Source organism: Hemiscyllium ocellatum, chromosome 36, assembly GCF_020745735.1.
Source record: "Hemiscyllium ocellatum isolate sHemOce1 chromosome 36, sHemOce1.pat.X.cur, whole genome shotgun sequence".
NCBI lineage: Eukaryota > Metazoa > Chordata > Chondrichthyes > Orectolobiformes > Hemiscylliidae > Hemiscyllium > Hemiscyllium ocellatum.
The window spans coordinates 4365749-4387987 of NC_083436.1; the positions used below are offsets into that span (position 1 = coordinate 4365749).

At 40.9% G+C, this 22239-nt stretch overlaps 1 protein-coding gene across 3 annotated transcripts in view; it reads left to right on the forward strand.

Annotated features, from left to right (window-relative positions):
- gria2b (glutamate receptor, ionotropic, AMPA 2b) overlaps nt 1–22239 on the forward strand; it is a 155733-nt gene that overhangs the window by 53505 nt on the left and 79989 nt on the right. For all 3 annotated transcript variants that reach the window (XM_060851650.1, XM_060851648.1, XM_060851649.1), the window contains exon 5: nt 9926–9979. In XM_060851650.1, coding sequence (XP_060707633.1) covers nt 9926–9979 — 54 coding nt within the window. The remainder of the gene's footprint in view (nt 1–9925; nt 9980–22239) is intronic.

Consider the following 22239-nt stretch of genomic DNA (forward strand, 5'->3'; position numbering starts at 1 on the left):
GTATTGAAGTAATTCTAAGGGACAGAATTAATCTGCAAACGGTCAGCATGGCTTTGCTAAGGAGTGCTCATACCTGACCAACTTGATTGAATATTTCAAAGAGGTGAGCAGGTGTGTGGAAATCGGCAATGCTTTTGATGTAGTCTATCTGGAGTTCAGCAAGACTTTTGATAAGATCTCACATGGAGGACAGATAGCAATGGTAAGAACCCATGGGATCTAAGGAAATTTGACAAATTGGATCCACAATTGGCTATGTGGAAAGAAGCAAAGACTGATAGTTGAGGAATGCTTTTATAATTGGAAAGTTGTGTCCAGTGAGGTCCTACAGGGGTTACGTGTTGGGGCCCTTGATGTTTGTAGTTTATATAAATGATTTAGAATTATATGTTGGAGGCTTGATCAGTAAAATCATAGATTAGGGTGGCATGCTGTCTCACAATGCCAGAGACCAGGATTTGATTCCTGACTTGGGTGACTTTGTGGAGTTTGCACGTTCTCCCCATGTCTGCATAGGTCTCCTCTGAATGTTCCAATTTCCTCCCATGATCAGAAGATGTACAAATTGGACAGATTTGCCATGCTAAATTACTGTTAGTGTCCAGAGATGTGCAGGTTAGGTGGATGAGCCGTGGTCAATGCGGGGTTACAGTGATAGGTCTAGGTGGGATACTCTTCGGACAGTTGGTGCAGACCCAATTGGCTGAATGGCATCTTTCCACACTGTAGGGATTAGATGATACAAAACTTGGTCAGGTGGTAAACTTAACATCAGATTTCAGGAGGATAAGATGGTCTGATTATTTGCAATAGAATTCAATTTAAATAAGTGTTAGGTGATGCACTTGGGCAAGACAAACATGGCAAGGTAATACACGATGAACAGTAGCACATGGAAAACACCAAGGAAGAACAAGTATACCAGTCCCTTAAGGTATCGGACTAGGTCGATAAAGTGATGATGAAGTCTTATGGTTCCTTGCTTTTATTAGGTGAGGCAGGGAGTTTAAAAATAGAGAGGTTATGTTGACACTGTGTGAAATATTAGTTTGACCACAGTGAGAGTATATTGTGCAGTTATGGAAGTCACAATTTGAGAAAATGTGATTGAGTTGGAGAAATTGTAGAGGACATGTACCAGGATGTAGCCTGGGCTGGAGAGATCAATTTATGAAGAGAAATTTGACAGAATGGAGTTGTTTTACTTAGAGGAGATTGAGGAGGGACATGATTGTGATGTATGAAATTATGAGGGGCAAAGAGGTGGACAGAAAGAAACTGTTGAATGACAATGGAAGGATCATTCACCAAGCAGCATAGATTTAAGGTGAGTAGAGGGTTTAGAGGAGACGTGAGGAAAAACTATTTTTACTGAGGCTGGTGGGGATCTGGAACTCACTGCTCTAAGGGTGGTAGAGGCTGAAATCCCCATAACATTTAAGGAGTATTTAGATGTGCATTTGCGATGAGTACAAGTCTATGGGTCTAGTACTGGAAAATGGGAATAGAATAGTTGGGTGCTTGTTTTTGACTGGTGGAATGTGATGGGCTGAAAGTCCTTTTTCTGTGCTGTAGATCTCTATGATCATATACCATTATCTTGTATGGTTTCAACTTTACCACTAGTCATGGCTCACTAGTCACTAATGATACCGAGCACTCCATCCTTCATGAAGACAAATACATATGACTATGTCAGTGATTCAATCCATTCCCCTGCCTGGCATTAGACTGTGTTGCCTCACATTGTGAACCTCCATGAGAAAGGGAGTGTCAGTGAAAGTATGTTTGCAGTTTGTGGTTGTCATGGATGAATAACTAGCAATGTACACAATTTATAAGATATGGTATTGGATTTGAAGAAATGCTAATTGTGAGGTGTGTGAAATATGAATGTGAATGTGGAATAGTGATAAACAGAGATTATCACTGACCTCACAACAATGTGTGAAGCTAGTGATGTAACTGCTAGAATATAACAGTTCCTCAACACTGATCACTTATTTGAGCTCATTGAACATTTTGAGATACTTCATCCAGGTCCTTGGTGTTCAACTTAATTTGGGGATACTTGTGCACAAAACACAGAAATTTAGCATATACAGGAGCAGCAGGTAATCAGGAAGGCTAATGGAATGTTGGCCTTTATTTCAAGAGGGTTGTGGTATAAGTGTATGGAGATCTTATTGCTGTTGTACAAGGTACGAGTGAGATCACATCTGGAGTACTGTGAGCAGTTTGGACTCCTTATTTAAGAAAAGATAATGTCATTTGATGCAGCTCAAAGAAAATACATTAGGATGATCCCTAGTATGGAGAGATTGTCCAATGTTGAGCAATGTCGACCAGTTTGGTACTGTACTCAATGGAGTTTGCATAAAATTCTTAAGGGGCCTAAGAGGGTAAACGCTGAGAGGATGTTGTCCCTCATGAAGGCTCGGATGGGGGTGAGGGGCGGTGGAGGTGGTGGTGATGCACAGCTAGGATCAGAGGGCACAATTTCAGAATATAAGAGTACCAATGTAAGACTGAGGAAATATTTCTTCACACAGAGCGTTGAGAACCTTTGGAACATTGTGTTAAAGAGAGCTGTAGGGAAGGAGTCTTTGTATATATTTATGGCTGAGATGATTAATTCTTGATCAGAAGGGAAATCAAGAGTTATGGAGAAAAGGCTGAAAAGTGGAAATGATCCTATTGAATGGTGGAGCAGGCTCAAGAGGCCAAATGGCCTATTACTGTTCCTTTTTCTTATGGTTTCTTATGACTGTTGGCATGGGGAGGTGATAGCCTCGGGGCACCATCACCATTAATCCAGAAACTCAGCTACAGCTCTGGGGTCACGGATTTGAATCCTGACACAACAGATGGTGGAATTTGAATTCAATGAAAATATTTGGAATTAAGAATCTACTGATGACGATGAATAGATTGTTGATTGTTGGAAAACAACGATTTGGTTTTACTTTAGGAAATCTGTCACCCTCACCTCTTCTGGCCTACATGTGACTTCAGATCCACAGTAATGTGGTTGACTCTTAATTGCCCTCTGAATTGGCCTAGCGTAGTCATACTCACAGAATCATAGATTACAGGCAATGTGCTAGACACCACTATAATCATCCCTGGATATGTCCTGTGCCACTGGCAGTACACACCTAGCAGAGTTGGCACTATAGTGGTATACAACTGGCATGGAAGTTCCCTTGGAGTCCTCAACAATGACTCCAGACCTCATGGAGTTTCATGGCTTCAGGTTAAATGTGGACAAGGAAGCATCCTGCTGATTACCACGTACCGTAATACCTCGGCTATTGAATCCGTACTCCTCCATTTTGAACATCTGGAAGAAGCATTTGAGAACAGTAAGGGACCATAATGTACTCTGGGTGGAGGATTTCAATGTCCTCCATCAAGAGTGGCTCAGCAGCAGTACTACTGATTGAGCTGATTGGGCCATAAACTGGGTGTGCCAGCTGCAAAAGCTTTTGCCCATGATTGTATCAGTAAGACTGACTACCATACAGTTCTTGTGAAGACAAAGTCTCACATTCACTTTGAGAATAACTGCTATTGTATTGCCTGGCACTATCACCATGCTAAATTGGAAGACGTTGGACAGATCTAGCAATTTAAAGAGCATGTGTGAGCTATGGACCATCGAATGCAGCAGCATCGTACTGCAGTACAATCTGCAACCTCATGGCTCAGCATATCCCCCATTCAAACATTACTATCAAGCCAGGGAATCAACTCTGGTTCAATGAGCAGTGCAGGAGAGCATGCCAGGAGGAGTACCAGGCATAACTAAAAATGAGGTTTCAACCTGATGAAGCTATCAAATGGGATGACTTGCATGGCAAACAGCATAAACAGCAAGTGATAAATGGAGGTAAGGATTCCCACAAACAACAGATTAATTCTAAGCTCGCAGTCCTGCCACATCCAGTTGTGAATGGTGACGAACAATTAAACATCTCACTGGAGGAGGCTCCACAAATATCCTTATCATCTATGATGGAAGAGTCCAGCACATCAGTCCAACGGATAAGGCTGAAGAATTTGTAGCAACCTTCAAGAAACAGTTGGAGCCATTGGATACTGCAAGGGCTACAGGCCCTGACCACATTCTGGCAATAGTACTGAAGACTTGTGCTCCAGAATTTTCTGCTCCCCTAGCCAAGCTCTTCTAGTACAGTCACAACACTGGCATCTAACCGACAATGCAGAAAATTGCCCAGGTATACGTAAAATGCAGGACAAATCCAATCCAGTTAATTACTGCCCTATCAGTTTACTCTAAAATGATGGAATATGTCATTAATGGTGCTATCAAGCAGCACCTGCGCAGCAATAACATGCTCAGTGACGCCCAGTTTGGGTTCAGCCACTCAGCTCATGACCTCATTCTAGTCTTGGTTCAAACATGGACAAAAGAGTTGAATTTCAGGGGTTAGCTGAGAGTGACAGCCCCTGCCATCAAGGCCACATGTGAGCAAATATGGCATCAAAGAGCTCAAGTAAAACTGGGTATCAGGGGACAAATACTCTGCTGGCTGGAGTCATACAGGCACATAGCAAGATGATTGTGTTGTTGGTGGTCAGTAGTCTCACCTCCAAATATCTCTGCAGGAGTTCCTCAGGCCAAACCACATTCAGCTGCTTCATCAATGACATTCCTTCCATCATAAGGACAGAAATAGGGATGTGTGTTGATAACTGTACAATGTTCAGTACCAATCACATCTCCTCAGACAATGAAGCAGTCCATGTTCAAATGCAACAAGATCTGGACAATATCCAGGCTTGGGCTAACAAGTGGCAAGTAACATTCATGCCACATAAATGCCAGGCTCTGACCATGTCCAATAAGGGACAAACTAACCACCACCCCTTGACATTCAATGGTGTTATCATCACTAAATCCTCCACTATCAACACCCTAGGGGCTGCCATCGACTCAACTGGACTCACCACATAAATGCAATGGGTACAAGACCACATCAGAGGTTGGGAATATCTCAGCGGGTAGCTCACTGCCTGTCTCCCGAAAGCCTGTCCACTAATTACAAAGCATATGTCAGGAATATGATGGAATATGACACCATCAAGGACAAAGCAGCCCACTTGTTTGGCATTATATCTGCAAGCATCCACTCCCTTCACCACTGACACTCAGTAGCAGCAGTGTGTACCTACCAGATGCACTGCAAACATTCACCCTAGATCCTCCAACAGCACCTTGCAGATATATAACCTTTTCCACCTAGAAGGACAGGGAAGCAGATGTATGGGAACATCACCACCTTCAAGTTCCCCTCCAAAGCAACTCAGTATCCTGACTTGGAAATATAATACTGTTCCTTCACTATTGCCAGGTCAAAATTCTGGAATTCCCTCCCTAATAGTATCGTGGGTCAACCCACAGTAGGCGGACTGCAGCACTTCAAGAAGGCAGCTCACCACTACCTTCTCAAGGGCAACAAGGGATGGGCAATAAATGCTGGCCAGCCAGCAGCATTCATATCCCACATGAATAAAAAAATTCAATGCCATGGTTTGATCCCACTGTCGTTCAATATTTGTTTGGAGGGCTTCCTGAGTTGAAAACCTTGGGACCCAATTTCTCTTTTGTTGATTCATTATTCAGTCACTTGGCATATTGAAGTGGTTTGCTTGTGCAACCTGCTGTAGCTACAGTGCAACGTTTCTTTCAGGGGTATTGGTTGGGGTTAAGTAGAGTAGGCCAACTTTAAACATGCTACTCTAAACATGTTGGGCTTCCAGTAAAGACATATAGCCATTCAACAGCACAATGCAATCTTGACAATGAGCAGGCAGCAGAAAATTAGCATTTTCAGGACCTGTCTAGTTAAATGAGTTCATACATTAATGATTTGAAGGAGCAGGTGTTGGACGGGGGTTGATAAAGTTAGAAATCATACAACACCAGGTTATAGTCCGACAGGTTTATTTGGAAGCACTAGTTTTTGAAGCACTGCTTCTTAATCAGGTAGCTGTGTAGCAGGACCATAGAACACAGAATTTATAGCAAAAGTTTACAGTGTCATGCGGCTGAACCGACATACTCACACATTCATGTAGGTCCTCTCTTATATACAAGCTCTCTCTGATACACACACACATACACCCCCCCCCCCACACTGATCTCACAGGCTTATGCCCCATCACAATCACACACACACATACTTTATCAAGCTTACACACATTCTCTCACATGCACACATTCGCATACTCGGTCTATCCTGCACGCAAACACATAAGTGTATGGGGTGAATCAGTATTTGCAGAATTATAATTTATTTTGCTCAAAAATGCATAACCTGCAGTCAATCCACGTAAGATTCTGTAAATTCCACTTTAGAAATAGAACCAATCTGACTCCAGATTGGGACACAGACCTTAACCTTAAACCGTTAATGCATTGTCTGAGCTGAGATGACACACTTTGCTAGAAAACATGAACTTATCTTGAGAATGTGACGTGAAAGGAGTTCTGGGATTTACATATTAACAAACCAAAACTAGCAAAGCCATTGTAAAAGATGAAAGACTTAATTTAAGTATGTTTAATATATTTCAGCTGTATGATGTTGTAACCTTCTATTATAAATTTTGTGTCTTATGGTCCTGCCCCACAGCTATCTGATGAAGGAGCAGTGCTTTGAAAGCTTGTGCTTCCAAATAAACTTGTTGGACTATAGCCTGGTGTTGTGTGACTTTATATCAAGTCACTGTACACAACATTGCTGTTAGATGTTGTTCCACTCTTTGTGACTCTCTGAGATCTTTGCTATTTAAATGACCATTTATCTCCTGACTTTCATCAAAATTCTTGTGGTACACTTCAAATTTAAGGCAACCAAGCAGGATTAATAAAAATGGGAGGCAAGTTGTATTCATCTATGGCTGCCAGGTGAGAAGAAAGGACTTTTGGCAGATGGAAAAATCAATTTGAACCTTAGTCATTGCGAAGGTGAGAAGTTTGGTGTCCAGAAATTATGTGCATTTTTTCAAAGAGTCAGGGGAGGTATCAATTTGTCTGTAGTTTCTTTACGCATTAGTTTAGAGTGTAGGTTTGCTCGCTGAGCTATAGGTTTGATATCCAGACGTTTCATTACATGGATAGGTAACATCATTCCTAGGAATTTCTAGAGGCCTGGCACTCCAACCACAACACCATAAACAAACACATAGATCTAGATGCCACCTATCAACCCCTCAGAAAACAAACAGGAAATGGCATCACCACAAACCCCAGGAATCCCATCCAGGGCAAACATACAAATAGAAAGCAGGAGACAACAGCTTCACTTCACTTGGAGGTCGCCACTGATGATGTTACCGAGCCAGGTAATGAAACGTCTGGATATCAAACCTACAGCTCAGTGAGCAAACCTACACCCTAAACCTCAACCTGAGCTACAAACCTTCACAAACCTTGCAAAAATTTACACATTAGTATCTGTGGTAACTCCAGTTAGATACTAGAGAATGCCTCTAATAAAGCATTTCATCTAAATAAAATTTATTACATTTAAATTAAATGCTTTATATTCACATTTGCACATGTGAATTTGCACATTAGCATTAAAGATAGGAATATTGTATATACTTATTGGTTGATAAACAGTCTCTGTTTTTTCTGTGCATAAAAGCAGAAAATAAAGTTCCAACAATAGCACGATTGCCTCCTTCCTCATTGGAATGTCAGTTTGGCTCCATACTGAATTGAAAGATCTGTGTTCAAGTCAAATCCATATGCACTTGATTTCAATCAATGATTCAATTATTGCACTGAGAATGGGAATATTGGAACTTCAATTTCAATGATTTAAGAAAAAGAAAGAGTTTGTTGCTTCTTGGTAGTAGTATATAATCTTACTTAATTTGGAGTTGTGGAACTTTTTAGTCCAGCACCATAAGGGTAAAGCAATTTTTTTTTCAGATACTTTGGGAGAAATTTAGCCTCCAAAAACAAACAGGTTTGGGTTGGCTGGAATGTTAAAGTGTTAAAAATCTGAATCCCAACCCTAAATTAACTCAAACTTGCCCATTTCTTGTTTTAACAGGTGGGGGCAGGTGTACGGCATCCAAACTACTTGGGGAGGTGTATTCAGAACTTAAATATTCTGATAATGAGTCCTGTCTCATAATCATTGACAACTTTAAATTTATCCTCTGGCTGCCTGGGCTTTCTGTCCTTCAGAAAACTTGGCAGTTAAAGGAAACGAGGATCCAGGAGGTATATCTCTTTCCAGTTAGCTGCTGGATGCAGCATAACTGCCTGACCATAGGACCATAAAGTATAGAAGCAGAAGCAAGCCATTTAGCCCATCAAGACTGGTCTGTGATTCAATGAGGTCACGGCGTTATTATTTCTCCAAACTCATTCTCTAAGATGCCCATTGAACAACCCACGTGATCAAATGCCCTCCTCCCATGATCAAATATCCTTCCCTCACAATCAACCCCAAGAACCCAAACATCACATGGCCTCTGACCTCTCCTCAAAGCTAATCAACGCTTATGATAAGCACCTTCCCTTAGGCACACAAGTGCTCCTCTGAAGGTGTTCAGTCTCTGACAATCTCAACTGTGGCTCTGATGCTTAAGACCTCTGATATCCATCTCCTGCCCTCACGCTCCACTTTGATGTCAATGATAGCATAAATTGAATAATTATCATAAATGTTGTGCATCCAATTGAGCAAAGTTGTAGCTGTCGGAGATTATACAGGACATACAAGGAAGATAGTTCGTCCCTTTTATGAAGCTGGACTTGAAGTTAATAGCTAATTAGGATTTCACCTGAATTGCACTTCAGCAAATTGCTTTTTATTTTGGTTTTTATGTTGGAAAGGGTAATGTTAATGCTGAACGCGTGAGGTTATGCATTTTTGAAGTGATAACAAGGCAAGAGAGTACACATTGAATGGTAGGACTCTTGGGAGTCCAGAGAATCTGAACTGTTGTGCATGTTGATACATCCTTAAAGGTAGCAGGACAGGTTAATGGGATGGTTAACAAGATATATGGAATACTTGCCTTTATTAGCCAAGCCATTGAATACAAGAGCAAAGAGGTTAAGATAGAGTTGTATAATGTTAATTAGGCCACAGCTGGAATACTGTATGCAGTGCTAATTTCTACACTATAGGGATGATACAATTACACTAAAGAGAATGCAGAAGAGATTCACTAGGATGTTGCCTGGAGCAACTTAGTTTTGAAGATATAGATAATTTGCTGTTTGTTTTCCTGAGAACAGAGAATGTTGAAGGGGGATCTGATTAGGGTGCATAGACAGGTTAGATCAGAAGAAAATTGCTCCCTTAATAAAAGGGTCAATAACCAGGGGACACAGTTTTAAGAGTAAATAAAGCATGGTACTGGAAAAGCACAGCAGGTCAGGCAGCATCCAAGGAGCAGGAGAATCAATGTTGCAGAACTGGAAAAGTATTATGCCTGAAACATCAACTCTCCTGCTCCTCGGATGCTGCCTGACCTGCTGTGTTTTTTCCAGCACTATGCTTTATCAACACTGATTCTCCAGCATTGGCAGTCCTGGCTTTCCCCTCAGGTAAGGGGTAAGAGGTTCAGAGGGGATTTGAGGAAAACAATTTTAATCCAGAGGCTTATGGGTATTTGAAAATCACTGCCATCAATATATTTAAGAACTATTGAGATGAGCACTTGAAATGTCATTTCGTACAATGCTATGGGCCAAATGTTGGAAAATGGGATTAAAATAGACAGATGACATGTGGACTGAAGAGCCCTCTTCCATGCTGTAAAAGCTCTGACTCTGTATGATTCTATTGGGTATAAATTAAGTTTCATATATATTTTTGATAATCTGCTCTTCAAGAGACAAGCTAATTTCTCAATTTCTTCATTACAGGTCATAACTATTGGGAAACATGTCAAAGGATATCATTACATCTTTGCTAACCTGGTAGGTAGTCTGTACATTATTGTGGAAACTTATCATATGTATTAACATAAAGATAAGAAACTTCAAGTTACCAACATATGGTTCATGTATAATACAATTGATGCCAGCAGTACTGGCTGTGACAGATATATTTGGACTGAATAAAGAACTTTGGTTTGTAAATTTAATGACTTCCTCTTACCAGCAAAATAAATATGAAATGGAATAATCTATTAGTTCAGAATGAATGTCAAATGTCACAGTAAGGACAAAATTATTAATTATAATGCTCAAGAAATTTGAAAAATAATTTTCTGTCTATTCAGATCAAGTTGCTCACCAGAACAACTGTATGGCTGGAAGTGGTTTAGCACAGAGTGCACTGATATTGTGATGCTCCTGTACATTTTTTTCAATAAGAGTTATCAACAAGACCTCTCTGGATGCCACAGAAATACAGAATGGAAGTAATTCTGATTTTGTAGTGAACTATTAATTCTCAGCTAGACAGTATAGGCTTTGTGAGCAGCATTAACTTGACAAGTCATTCTTGATTTGATTTATTCAAAGTGGTCTTTCACTGAAACACGAATATTCAATACTGCAGATTTACGTTTCACAACAAAATAGAAGTTTGATATGGCAAAGAAATGTAAATAAAATGAATACACAAAAACAATTGCGGCAACACAAATTTAAAGATTTTGAAACATGATAAAATACAATCCCAATTAATTCCAGCGCACCCCTTTATAGAATTTATTTATTTGACTCCAGTAAGGTTTAATTCGATTGTACCTTCAACTCCTTGTCCTGAGAACCTGATTGCCCTTCCTGGGCCCTTCACACAACTGATCTTAGATCTTCTCACCTTAAAATAACACTTTCATGGTTTTCCCCAGCACTTCTGGTCTGGATTTTGTAAACCAAAATCCTTTCAATGGGGTAGTCTACTTCTTAACAATCCTAAATTATTTCCCTTTCTCAAGAGCAACGGTTTATACATCCAACTTCAGCTAAGACTTCGAAAATGACCAATCTAAAACCAAAACCCTTTTTTTAAAACCTATAGTGTTTCCCCTACGTGCAAAGAACATTTCAGAATCTATTCGACAGCCTAATGTGCTACATTGATTACTTTGCTTATTTGTAAACTCTCCCACATAAACAAACTCCATTATAGGGGAACTTTGATTATCCTAATGTGATGGGCTGGCACAATTTCGTTTGGATAATCGATTATTCGGTTAATCGATTAAATGCCTTTCCTCTGGGGCTCGGAGTTTTTTAAGTCTGCTTCCCGTTCAGGAGACTGCAGCAGCACAAGCGCGTGAGGCCCTGCCTCCAATGCTGTGCAACACCTCCCCCTGCCCCCAAGCCCATCTAACACTGCCCCTCGCCCCCCAGACCACCCCAAACGCGTCTAACACTGCTCCCTGCCCCCAGCCCCGCACCCTGCCCCCAAACCCATCTAACACTTCCCCCGAACCCCACCCCCCAACCTGTCTAAACTGCCCCTGCCCACCCCCTAATCCCATACACACCCACCCCCTCTCTGGGGGCAGCTGGACTGGACACTAACAGAAAGGCTGCTGCAGCTGCCTTTGTGGGGTAAGTCTCCAAATAGCACACACAGCCACACACACACAGCCACACACACAACGTTTTACTGCAACCTTTTGACAGGCTCCACCTCTGCCCTGTACAGGACAATGTTGGAAAGATTATGTGGGGAAGGGGGGGTTTAGGGTACACCCCTGTATAGAACTCCAGAGAAAGTGTGGGAGGAGAGAGAGGGCAGGCAGTCAGTCATTTGGAGACAGTGCCTGTTTAATCACTGTAAACAAAAGACGTGATCACTGTTGGAAACATGTCTTTGATGTAATGTTTCCATCGGGACCTTGAGATCTGCTTCGGATAATCCAATTTTTGGATAATTGGTATTCCGATAAATGGGGTGGCACAGTGGCTCAGTGGTTAGCACTGCTGCCTCACAGCGCCAGAAACCCGGGTTCAATTACTGCTTCGGGTAACTCTCTGTGTGGAGTTTGCACATTCTCCCCGTGTCTGCGTGGGTTTCCTTCAGGTGCTCTGGTTTCCTCCCACACTCCAAAAATGTGCAGGTTAGGGGAATTGGCCATACTAAATTGCCCGTAGTGTTAGGTGAAGGGGTAAATTTAGGGGAATGGGTCTGGGTGGGTTGCTCTTCGGAGGGTCGGTGTGGACTTGTTGGGCCGAAGGGCCTGTTTCCATACTGTAAGTAATGTAATGTAATCTAATCTAAAGAGGTTCCTCGCTACTCCAGGCAGTCCTTTTCTTATTCTGTAATTTAAAATAAATCACCATAACAACAGAAATACTTTAAAACTTGAAGCCCTTCAAACAAACACAAAACCCATGTGCACTTGTTCAATATTGAAAAATCCTAAACAGCTGACATGAACATACACATAAATCACACACCTTAATTCCCAACATATTTATTTAAACAAGGGAACTCCTTTGTTGTTGGGATTGATATACTTCAAATGTTATCATTCTGAATTAGAGTTTGAATATAAAAGCTTACGTATTACAAAAGGTCTTTTCTCTTCAAATTTTCTTTTTCATCCTGGGTCTTAGTTCATCTCCATCAGAGTTGCAGTGTGATACTTTGAAGTCCAACGGTTTATTGAGAGATTGTAACTTTTCTGTTGTGGGCTTCCAAACTTTACTATGGAAATGACCTTGTCCCTGGATAAGCAATGAGGTTGGCAAAGGGCTAACATGCTATGGGACACATTACTGAAGCAGGCATTTGGAAAGTTCAGTTTGTCATTTAGTATTTTTTTCTAGTTGTTGACTTCACTATGTTTAAAATAAAATAAAAATGTTTATGGTGAGGTTATTGTAGAATATTTAAGATTTCAAGTTTAGTTATGGACAGCGCTGAAGGAATCATACCTCATAGCATATCTATGTACTGATGCTGGTCAAAGATTAGTGAATCAGATTAGCTTAGATTAGATTTCCTACAGTGTGGAAATAGGCCCTTCAGACCAACAAGTCCACACCGACACTCTGAACAGCAACCCACCCAGTCCCATTCCCCTCTGACTAATGTACCTAACACTATGGGCAATTTAGCATGGCCAATTCACCTGACCTGCACATCTTTGGACTGTGGGAGGAAACCGGAGAACCCGGAGGAAACCCACGCAGACATGGGGAGAACGTGCAAACTCCACACAGGCAGTCGCCCAAGGCTGGAATCAAACCTGGGACCTTGCTGTTGTGAGGTAGCAGTGCTAACATCAATTTGAAAGAATTAATTCTTTGGCATAAAGGGCTGATTAGGTTCTGGGCACCACTTTGCTATACTTTTTGGACAAGGTTCCGAAATAGATAGCACCCAGTTTTACCAGAATACTGTATTGAGAGAAGAGGCTGGGAAACTTCAAGCTGATAGAAGAGGGTAAATCTTCCATCACTTCCCATATGTTGTAGTGGTACTCATTATCCTTTATTAAGCCTCCATAGAACAATTGCCAGCTGAAACTTTGTGAAAATCCTGTTGAGAATGCTTTAAAGACACCTAACATTCAGCAAGTAATGGTAATCAATCCTACAAGAATCAAAAATTGAAAATTGACTTTCTACCTATACTGGGAGCTGAAGATAGGGATAACAGACCTAGTCATTGAACTATTCATCATTAATTTTGTTCTTAAAGCTGCATGTACGGAATTGTTCTGATCTTATGGAGTAGCACGGTATTACCGTTCGTATTGCTGCAATCCTTTTCACATAATTGATAGCCCACATTTTCTTGCACATACCGCTCTCTATACAGATGGTTTTAATGCCCTTGTGGGAATTACAAGCTCTTAGAGTAGATGCAAATCTCTTGAAGGGTGGAGAAAGTCTTCAGAATTATCAATCTGCAAAGTGATTTAAGTCCGAGCCCTATAAAGATTAATAGAAAGGCTGCCTGCGTCAGTGAGACCTCTTAAAAAACAGAAGCTATGAAGTTGCTTGAATTCCCAACCCTATAAATCTTTTTGTGGATGATGCAAAGCTTGATGGAAACATAATTGTGAGGAGGTTTCAGGGATTTAGACAGACTGAGAGAGTGGGCAAGTGCATGCCAGATGGAAGATAATCTGGATAGGTGTGAAGTTGGTAGGAGGAACAGAAATGCAGAGTATTTCTTGAAGAATAAGGGATTGGAAAGTGATGATGTCCATGTTCTGAAATGATATGTTAGCTTTTAACACAAGAAGATTTGCGTACAGGAGCAAAGAAGTCTTGCTCCAGTTGTGGAGAACACAGATGAGATCTGCACCTGCAGTATTATGTGCAGTTTTGTTCCCTTGTATGAAGGAGTGCAATGGAGGGCAATCAGACTGATTCTCCAGTCGAGAGTGTGGTGCTGGAAAAGCACAGCAGGTCAGGCAGCATCCAAGAAGCAGGAGAATCGATGTTTTGGGCAAGACCCTTCATCAGGAATGATTCTGCAGCTGGTGGGACTGTCCTGAGGAGAGATTGAGAACACTAGGTGTTTAGAATTTTGGAGTTTAGAAGAATGAGCATTGATCTCATCGAAACATACAAAATGTTTAAAGGGCTAGACAGGGCTGATGCAAAAAAGATGTTTCTCCTCGATATGGAGACAATCTCAGAATAAAAGGCAAGCTATTTAGGACTGAGATGTGATATAACATCTTCATTTGGACGGCAGTGAATCTGGATTTTTATGCCTCAGTTGATGGCGTAACCTTCGTCAGAAAGTTCAAAACAGATGAGTAGATTTCTAGTTACTATTGACATCAAATAATGTGCAGATAACATGGGAATATGGCATTGAGGTCAGATATCATTCATGATTTATGGGCGGCACGGTGGCACAGTGGTTAGCACTGCTGCCTCACAACGCCAGAGACCTGGGTTCAATTCCTGCCTCAGGTGACCCTCTGTGTGGAGTTTGCATATTCTCCCTGTCTGCGTGGGTTTCCTCTGGGTGCTCCAGTTTCCTCCCACAATCATAAAGATGTGTAGGCCAGGTGAATTGGCCATGCTAAATTGCCTGTAGTGTTAGGTGAAGGGGTCTGGGTAGGTTGCTGTTTGCAGGGTTGGTGTGGACTTGTTGGGCCTGTTTCCACACTGTAAGTAATCTAATGATGGAGTGACTGACTTCTGTTCCTATGTTTCTAAAATATTTACATTGCATTATCTGTATGTTAACATTACTCTAAGCGCTATGATTCTCTCATCAATACTTTTGACTGCTTTCTATCTTATTATTGTCTGAGTGGAGTGCCATGCTCACTGTCAGATTGGAAGCTCAAAATAGCTATCAAAAAATTAGTTGACTTTGAACAAAGAGGAATAGGTCCTTTAGCCCACCAAGACTGCAGCAGCACATTATGCTTTTCTAAACAAAAAACCTTTTGCCTCTACGCGTCAATATTCATTGTCTATTCATGTATCTATCAAGATGCATCTTAAACAAGGCTAGTGTATCCACCTCCACCACCTCCTCTCGCAGCGTTCTTTCAGACACTCTGTAAAACTTTGCTTCACATATCTCCTTCAAAAATTACCTAAACCTATGTCCCCTAACAAGGAACATTTCTACCCTGGGAAAGCGACTCTGACTTTTCATTCCATCCATAATTTTGTAAATTACTCAAGTCACCTCTCATCCTTCATTCAAGTGAAAACAAATCAAGTTTGTCCGATCACTCCTCATAGCTAATACCCTCCAAACCAGACAACACCTTGGTAAAACATTTCTGTACCTCTCAATGCCTCCGCATCCTTCTGCTACTGCACTGACCAGAAGTGTACACGATATTTCAAATGTGGCCTAACTAAACAGCTGGTATGGAGTTATGAATACACACCCATTTGTTTTAGCAAGGGGTTAAATTGTTGAAGGGATTTAAAGTTTTGTATGGATTTTTATGAATGTGTCAGATTTTTATAACATAACTAATACTGTATTAGATATTTAGAACCTTGTTATATTTCATCTCGATATGTGTCCTGTGGTTTGCCTGTGTTTGATACTGGATGAGTTGTCATTGAAAGCATAAGTGCAGTGATCAGTGATGTGACATTAAGTTGGAATTAAAGACGTTGGGTCAGGGCATGAATTTGCTCAAGTGTTGCATGGATTTGGGGAGAGGATAGGGAGATAAAGATCCTAAAGTACACTTGGCATCTGGCTGACCTTGCGGCTGCCTCTGATCTGTCTGGACAACAGGGCCTAGTCCAAGCTGCCCCTGCTCATGCAGAGTAAAGGGCCCATGATCTGGGGAGTTTTTTCCAAGGTTGGCGTCATGAGTTACAGAATTTTAGGCTTAAAGCTGATCATCTCAGGCGAGAAGAGTCTATACTAACACCCACAGCATCAGGGACCAGGGTTTGATTGATTCCCACTTTGGCTGACTGGCTGTGTGGAGTTTGCGTGTTCTCCCTGTTCTGACATGGCTTTCCTCCAGGTGCTCTGGTTTCCTCCCACATTCCAAAGATACGCAGGTTAGGTGGATTGGCCATGCTAAATTGCCCTGTATTTCCAAAGATATGTAGACTTGGTGGGTTAGCCATGGTCAGGGTGGGATTACGGGGATAGGGTGAGATACTCTTTGGCAGGTCACTGCAGATTTGATGTGCTGAAAGACCTCTATCTGCACTGCAGGGATTCTATGATACCTCAATATTCAAGAACATCAACTTACAAATTGATGAAAGATATAGAATATAACAGAAAAAAAGCTGTGAGTAGTTCACAATCTTGGATTAAAGAAGACAATGGGCCATATATTAATGTGGACAATAGGGATCTCACCCAATGGCAGATGAGCCAGGGAGAGCCCTGCACTGTCATTTCTCAGGAGGATCTGCTGAATTCAGAGCCCGTTAGTTACTGAAGGAGATCTTGCCCTGTCTTCCCTATAGTCAAGATCACACTGGTGGAAGTCCTGCCCCGTGGAAGCTTTAGGCTGGGCAGATGTCAGGAACTGTGCATTCCCAGGCAAAACCAGCAGGAGTGTCAGGAACTGTGCACACCAGGTAACACCAGCAGGAGTGTCAGAAACTGTGCATACCAGGTAACACCAGCAGGAGTGCACTCACCAGAAACCCAGAGTGATGAAGAGATGCTGAGAGGGGAGTCATGGATATGGGTTGTGGGAAAAATGGCAGTGAGTGTAAGGACAAGGGTGTGCCCCTTCCCCTCCCCAATTCCTAATGACAGATCCCTTCCAGTTTTGACTGCTTTTGATTGAGGGATTCCTCACTATGGAGCCCACAATGCTTTGTGGATCATGACTCCCCCACTTCCTGCTGTTGATAGCAGGATGAGGCCTTTCAGTGAAAACTAATTGTCATCTTAAAGGCCTTGATTGGCAGTAAGGTGGAAATGCATCCAAGAGCCTTTCCACTGTGGACTTCAGAGTATAGGCAGCAAGGTCCCCATGGACCAGCTCTGCCCAGTTAAAGGACCCCGCTCCCACCCGCCCCCGACCTGAACACAGTCAAATGCTGCTTTGATGTCAGCACAGTCAGTCTCACCTCATCTCTTTTGTCCATGATTGGACTGGGCTGTAATGAGGTGCAGAATGAAGTGGTTTTAGTGAAACCTGCATCGGGAGCAGGTTATTCCTGAGTAAATGTTGCTCGATAACTGTCAAGATAACATTTTCCACCACTTTGCTATGGTTGAGAGAGAGCACAAATAATTATCCCTAATTGGGGCCATAATGACTTAAACAGTCAGGCATCCAATTGAAATGTCAGTCACTAACTTAAAATATGCCCACACAGCTCCCTGCTGTTTTCTAGGCCTCCATTGCATTTCCACTCTCACCACCACTCCAGAACAAGTAATATCCTGACCTTGTTTTTTATTTCATGTTAGTTAACATTTAAATTCCACACATTACCAAAATGGGATTTGGACTCGTGTTTTGAGACCATTCACCCAGCCCTCTGAATTATCAGCCCAGTAACATTTCCACTATGTCATCATGACTGTACAGCTGCATAGTCCAACCCACCAGGTGCCTGAGTTTAGATATCTCACAGTGTTGTGACACATGTACATGATTTTACCTTTCACCTCAGCTGTCTTAATAAAAGAGAAATACAGCTGAGCTAAAGATACTGTCTGACAACAATTAATTTAGAAAGTGCAAGTAGTTGAGATATTTAACTGTCAATTAAAATTGAGAAAGAAAACGATAGCATATTACTTCTTCAAATTGTGGACAAAATAATCGTGTTTTTTTATTTAAAACAAACACATTCAATACTTTCAAAACCATCTATTATACATAAATGTTATATTTCAAATCCACAAAATGTGGTGGTACATTCAGTATTTTGGCATTGATGTAATTTTGAGACTGTGAAGTCAACTTTGCTGGGATCAGAACACTAATTGAATGTTTCTTTTCCAATCTTGAAATACTTCTGTGATTGTCGGGAGTGACCTTTAGCTTTTTGTTAGTTAACATGAGTTGTTATTTAAAATTTCAGCTAGATAAGAAAAGAGAGAGAATAGAAATAGAAAATAAACATTCAGTGTGTGTTTTTCATTTGTAATGATCCTTCATATTTCAAAGTTCTGTGCTTTGTTACTGAGTCAAAATGTTTTTTTAAAAGAGGATGCCGTTATTGAGCTGATGACTGAAATTTACATACAGTTAATCGTTCTTTCCCTCAGAGATTTATTGTAGCTATATGTCTTGGATCACAGGATGTATTCAAGTGGTCCTTTTTGTATTCAGTTAAATGTAGTTAATAGAAGACTCAACAATAGCACTTTGCTGAATAATGAACATTTGTTGAGTAATAATAAAAGATGGAAAAGGAAGGAAAATAAAAGACTGAACTCTGAACATTTATTCAGTAATAAATGAAGATGAAAAAGGAAAGAAAAGAAAACAATGAACTTCATGCCTTCCTGCACATTGGGGACCCCTCAATCGAGGCTGATCTGGGGGCTTAGGGTTGTACTTTGCATCGTTCATGATCCCGGACCAAATTGAAGTTCAGCAACTTGGAATGAAACTCTCTCTCTTATGCAGTGTAACCAACAGCTAGTACAGAAAAGCAAATACAAAAACAAGCTATCTTCGGCATATACAGGAATGTTCACAGACTCATTCAAGGTCATGCAGCTGTCAAATATCATCAACAAAGTCTGCCCTTCAGCCCATCCTATACAATCCATCCTGATGATATTCGACAGCGCATGTTACAACTGCAGATACAGATGCAAATCAATGACAATCATGTGAAAACGTATAATATGAGTATGTAACCTAAACTACAATGCAAATAACTAGCATTAATATGAACAATATAACAGTAGGGTGTATCATCAAATTAATGATCACAGTGGCCTTTGGGGACTAACCCTTAAACATATCCCACGTCTGATGTCTGGTCAAAGCCATGATGGAACCAGCAGGTTGTGCCATGTGCATGTCTGCCACTGATGGGATCAAAATTGAGAGGAGCTCACAGAGGATTAGCGTTTTCATGCTTACGCTAATGGCAGTAATATCCTTAATTACAATGGCTGCGCAAGTGCGTCACATATACACACAACTTAATCTATTCCAGCTCCTGTCCTGGCATCAAGGATCCCATTCCTGATGATGGCCCTCAAAACCAGCAAGAGGGAGAGAGGGAAAAAAGAGAGTGTACAAGACTAGATTAGATTACTTACAGTGTGGAAACAGGCCCTTCGGCCCAACAAGTCCACACCGACCTGCCGAAGCGCAACCCACCCATACCCCTATATTTACCCCTTACCTAACACTACGGGCAATTTAGCACGGCCAATTCACTTGACCCGCACATCTTTGGACTGTGGGAGGAAACCGGAGCACCCGGAGGAAACCCACGCAGACACGGGGAGAACGTGCAAACTCCACACAGTCAGTGGCCTGAGTCGGGGATTGAACCCGGGTCTCAGGCGCTGTGAGGCAGCAGTGCTAACCACTGTGCCACCGTGCCGCCCAACAAGCTGGCTGTTAGTTGATTTTACATTTTTTCATTAATGTATTTCCATAACTTGCTCTTAAATGCAGTATATTCCAGATTCAGGTTCCTTAATTTGTGTTATTTTTAGTCCTCCAGTTCCCTAACCCCAGATCACTTCACCCAATAACAGCAAAATATCATCATACATGGACTCAAAGTTTCTCCAGTTCTCTTCATCTGCATCCAACTTGAGGATACTTCTTCAATACTTCCTTGCCAATTATATGAATGATCATATCTATTGAGTGGTATCTATTTCCACAATCAAGTTCCCCTTTTGAACTACTTTTGACATGATATCAAACAATATAGCTCTAACATGCATCAGGCTTTACCTTCAACTTGTGTTTCCTGCCTGTTATTTTCCCTACAATTCCCTTACCATAGACTCCTACACTACTTGGGTCTTAGCTCAGCCTCTTTTCACATACAATAACTGTCCTAACACATTACAATTCCATGTAGGAAAGCTCAGGATGGGGTATCTGCATATAATCCTTTCACTCAGTCCATTATTAATCCTTCCAGAATCCATATCCTATCATTTCTGTAATATTTTGACACATCCTTCTTATTTTGATTCCAATTCTTCTTAAACCACTTTCACTCATACTGCTTTCATTGTTTTAAAGTCAGTTTCTCTATGGATTTTGTGTCAGTGTATTATCATTTAAAATATGTTTGTATGCTCTTCCAAGCCACACTAATCTTTGTCAAGTTCTTCAGTGAATGTTTTTGTACTGTCACAAGTTTGTTACCTCAGGGGCAGCGTTCACTTTTGCACACTTACATCATTGTCCCAAGACCAAGTCACGCATTCCTGATTCACTCATGACCTTATCAAATGACCTATGAGGTTTTACTTATCTCGTCAAGGTGGCCCTGATGCCTTGGGTAGTGGCTTGATCACAATTCAATCTTTCTTAAAAAGGAAGACAAGGACACAAACATCACCAAGGGAAAGCTATCATTGTGGTGCTCTCATCTAAACCTCCTGTTCACTAAAATGCATTTTAATCTCAATTGCCATTTCAACCCATTATTCTAATTTTTTTTGTCTTCTGCCATCAACCTCCACCTCTATTACTTCATCTCATCCAATTTTGCAGCTTTACTATTATCAATCATACCTAATTTCAGAGATCTGTAGAGATTTGTAGTCCGTGGACCATAATCTTATAATATTTTACAACAGAAGTCAAACGTTTCTGTTTGATTCAGGCATAGTGTACTCTTCTTTTTTGAAGATGACCCACATTTTTATTTTGTTATTTGATAACTCATTCTAGATATTTGATATATCTCTCTGAACATTTGTCCAAATCCAATATTGCATTTACTCGCTCAAAGTCACTAAATATTTTTATGCGTTGGAACCACTGAGACTGTGTGCATGCACTTTATCATTTCCCAGAGTCCCTTCAAATTTTCAGGTGACTATTCCATTTAAATGTTTTAGAATACCAGAGCATGTGAGTCTTAATATAGTTTTAGTCATGATTTGCTTAAGTATATCCAGGCTTAGTGGTTTCAAGCTTCCTGATACTTACTACAATTAATGTTTCCACAGTACTTCCCCAATACTGAAATGTGTCATTAATGAATACCTTGATGGATTGAGGGTGCACCACCCATCGTTGTGTTGCAATGTTGAACTTCTTCAAATGGGTACAGGCTTCAATGTCTCCAATTTCTAAAAAAAAACAATCTCCATTCATTCCAGTCAAGCAGAATAGATTAATTAGTATTAATCTACAATGGATTCCAAAAAGAGGGTGGGTTGTAAATTTCTGCACGTCATTATGTCATCTATCTCTCCTCTTCCTTCAAGGAAGGAAAAGCCCACCCCTTTATTAAATTTGCCTTTGCTAAACTCCTTGCACACAGGGTGTTGCATTTTAAACAGTGCAACGTCCCTATCACTTGGATATTAACAATGAGTGAATCTTGTCATCCAGAATGAATGATTCACTCATGTGTTAAAACAGTATTTGGAAATTCACTCTGGTCAGAAAATGAAATTCCAAACATGGTAATTTCTGGAGTTACAAAAAGTCCAAGTCCAAACGTGGAGCCAATGCCAATTTTTTTACCAAGCTTTACAAACCAAATTTGTGAAAAAAAAACATTTCGCAGAGTTTGGCTTTACACAACCACTGATCGTGTCTTAAAGGGACTTTACAATAATCATACTTGTCCTACACTGATACAGGCACGCAACACACTTTCAAATCATCATGCAT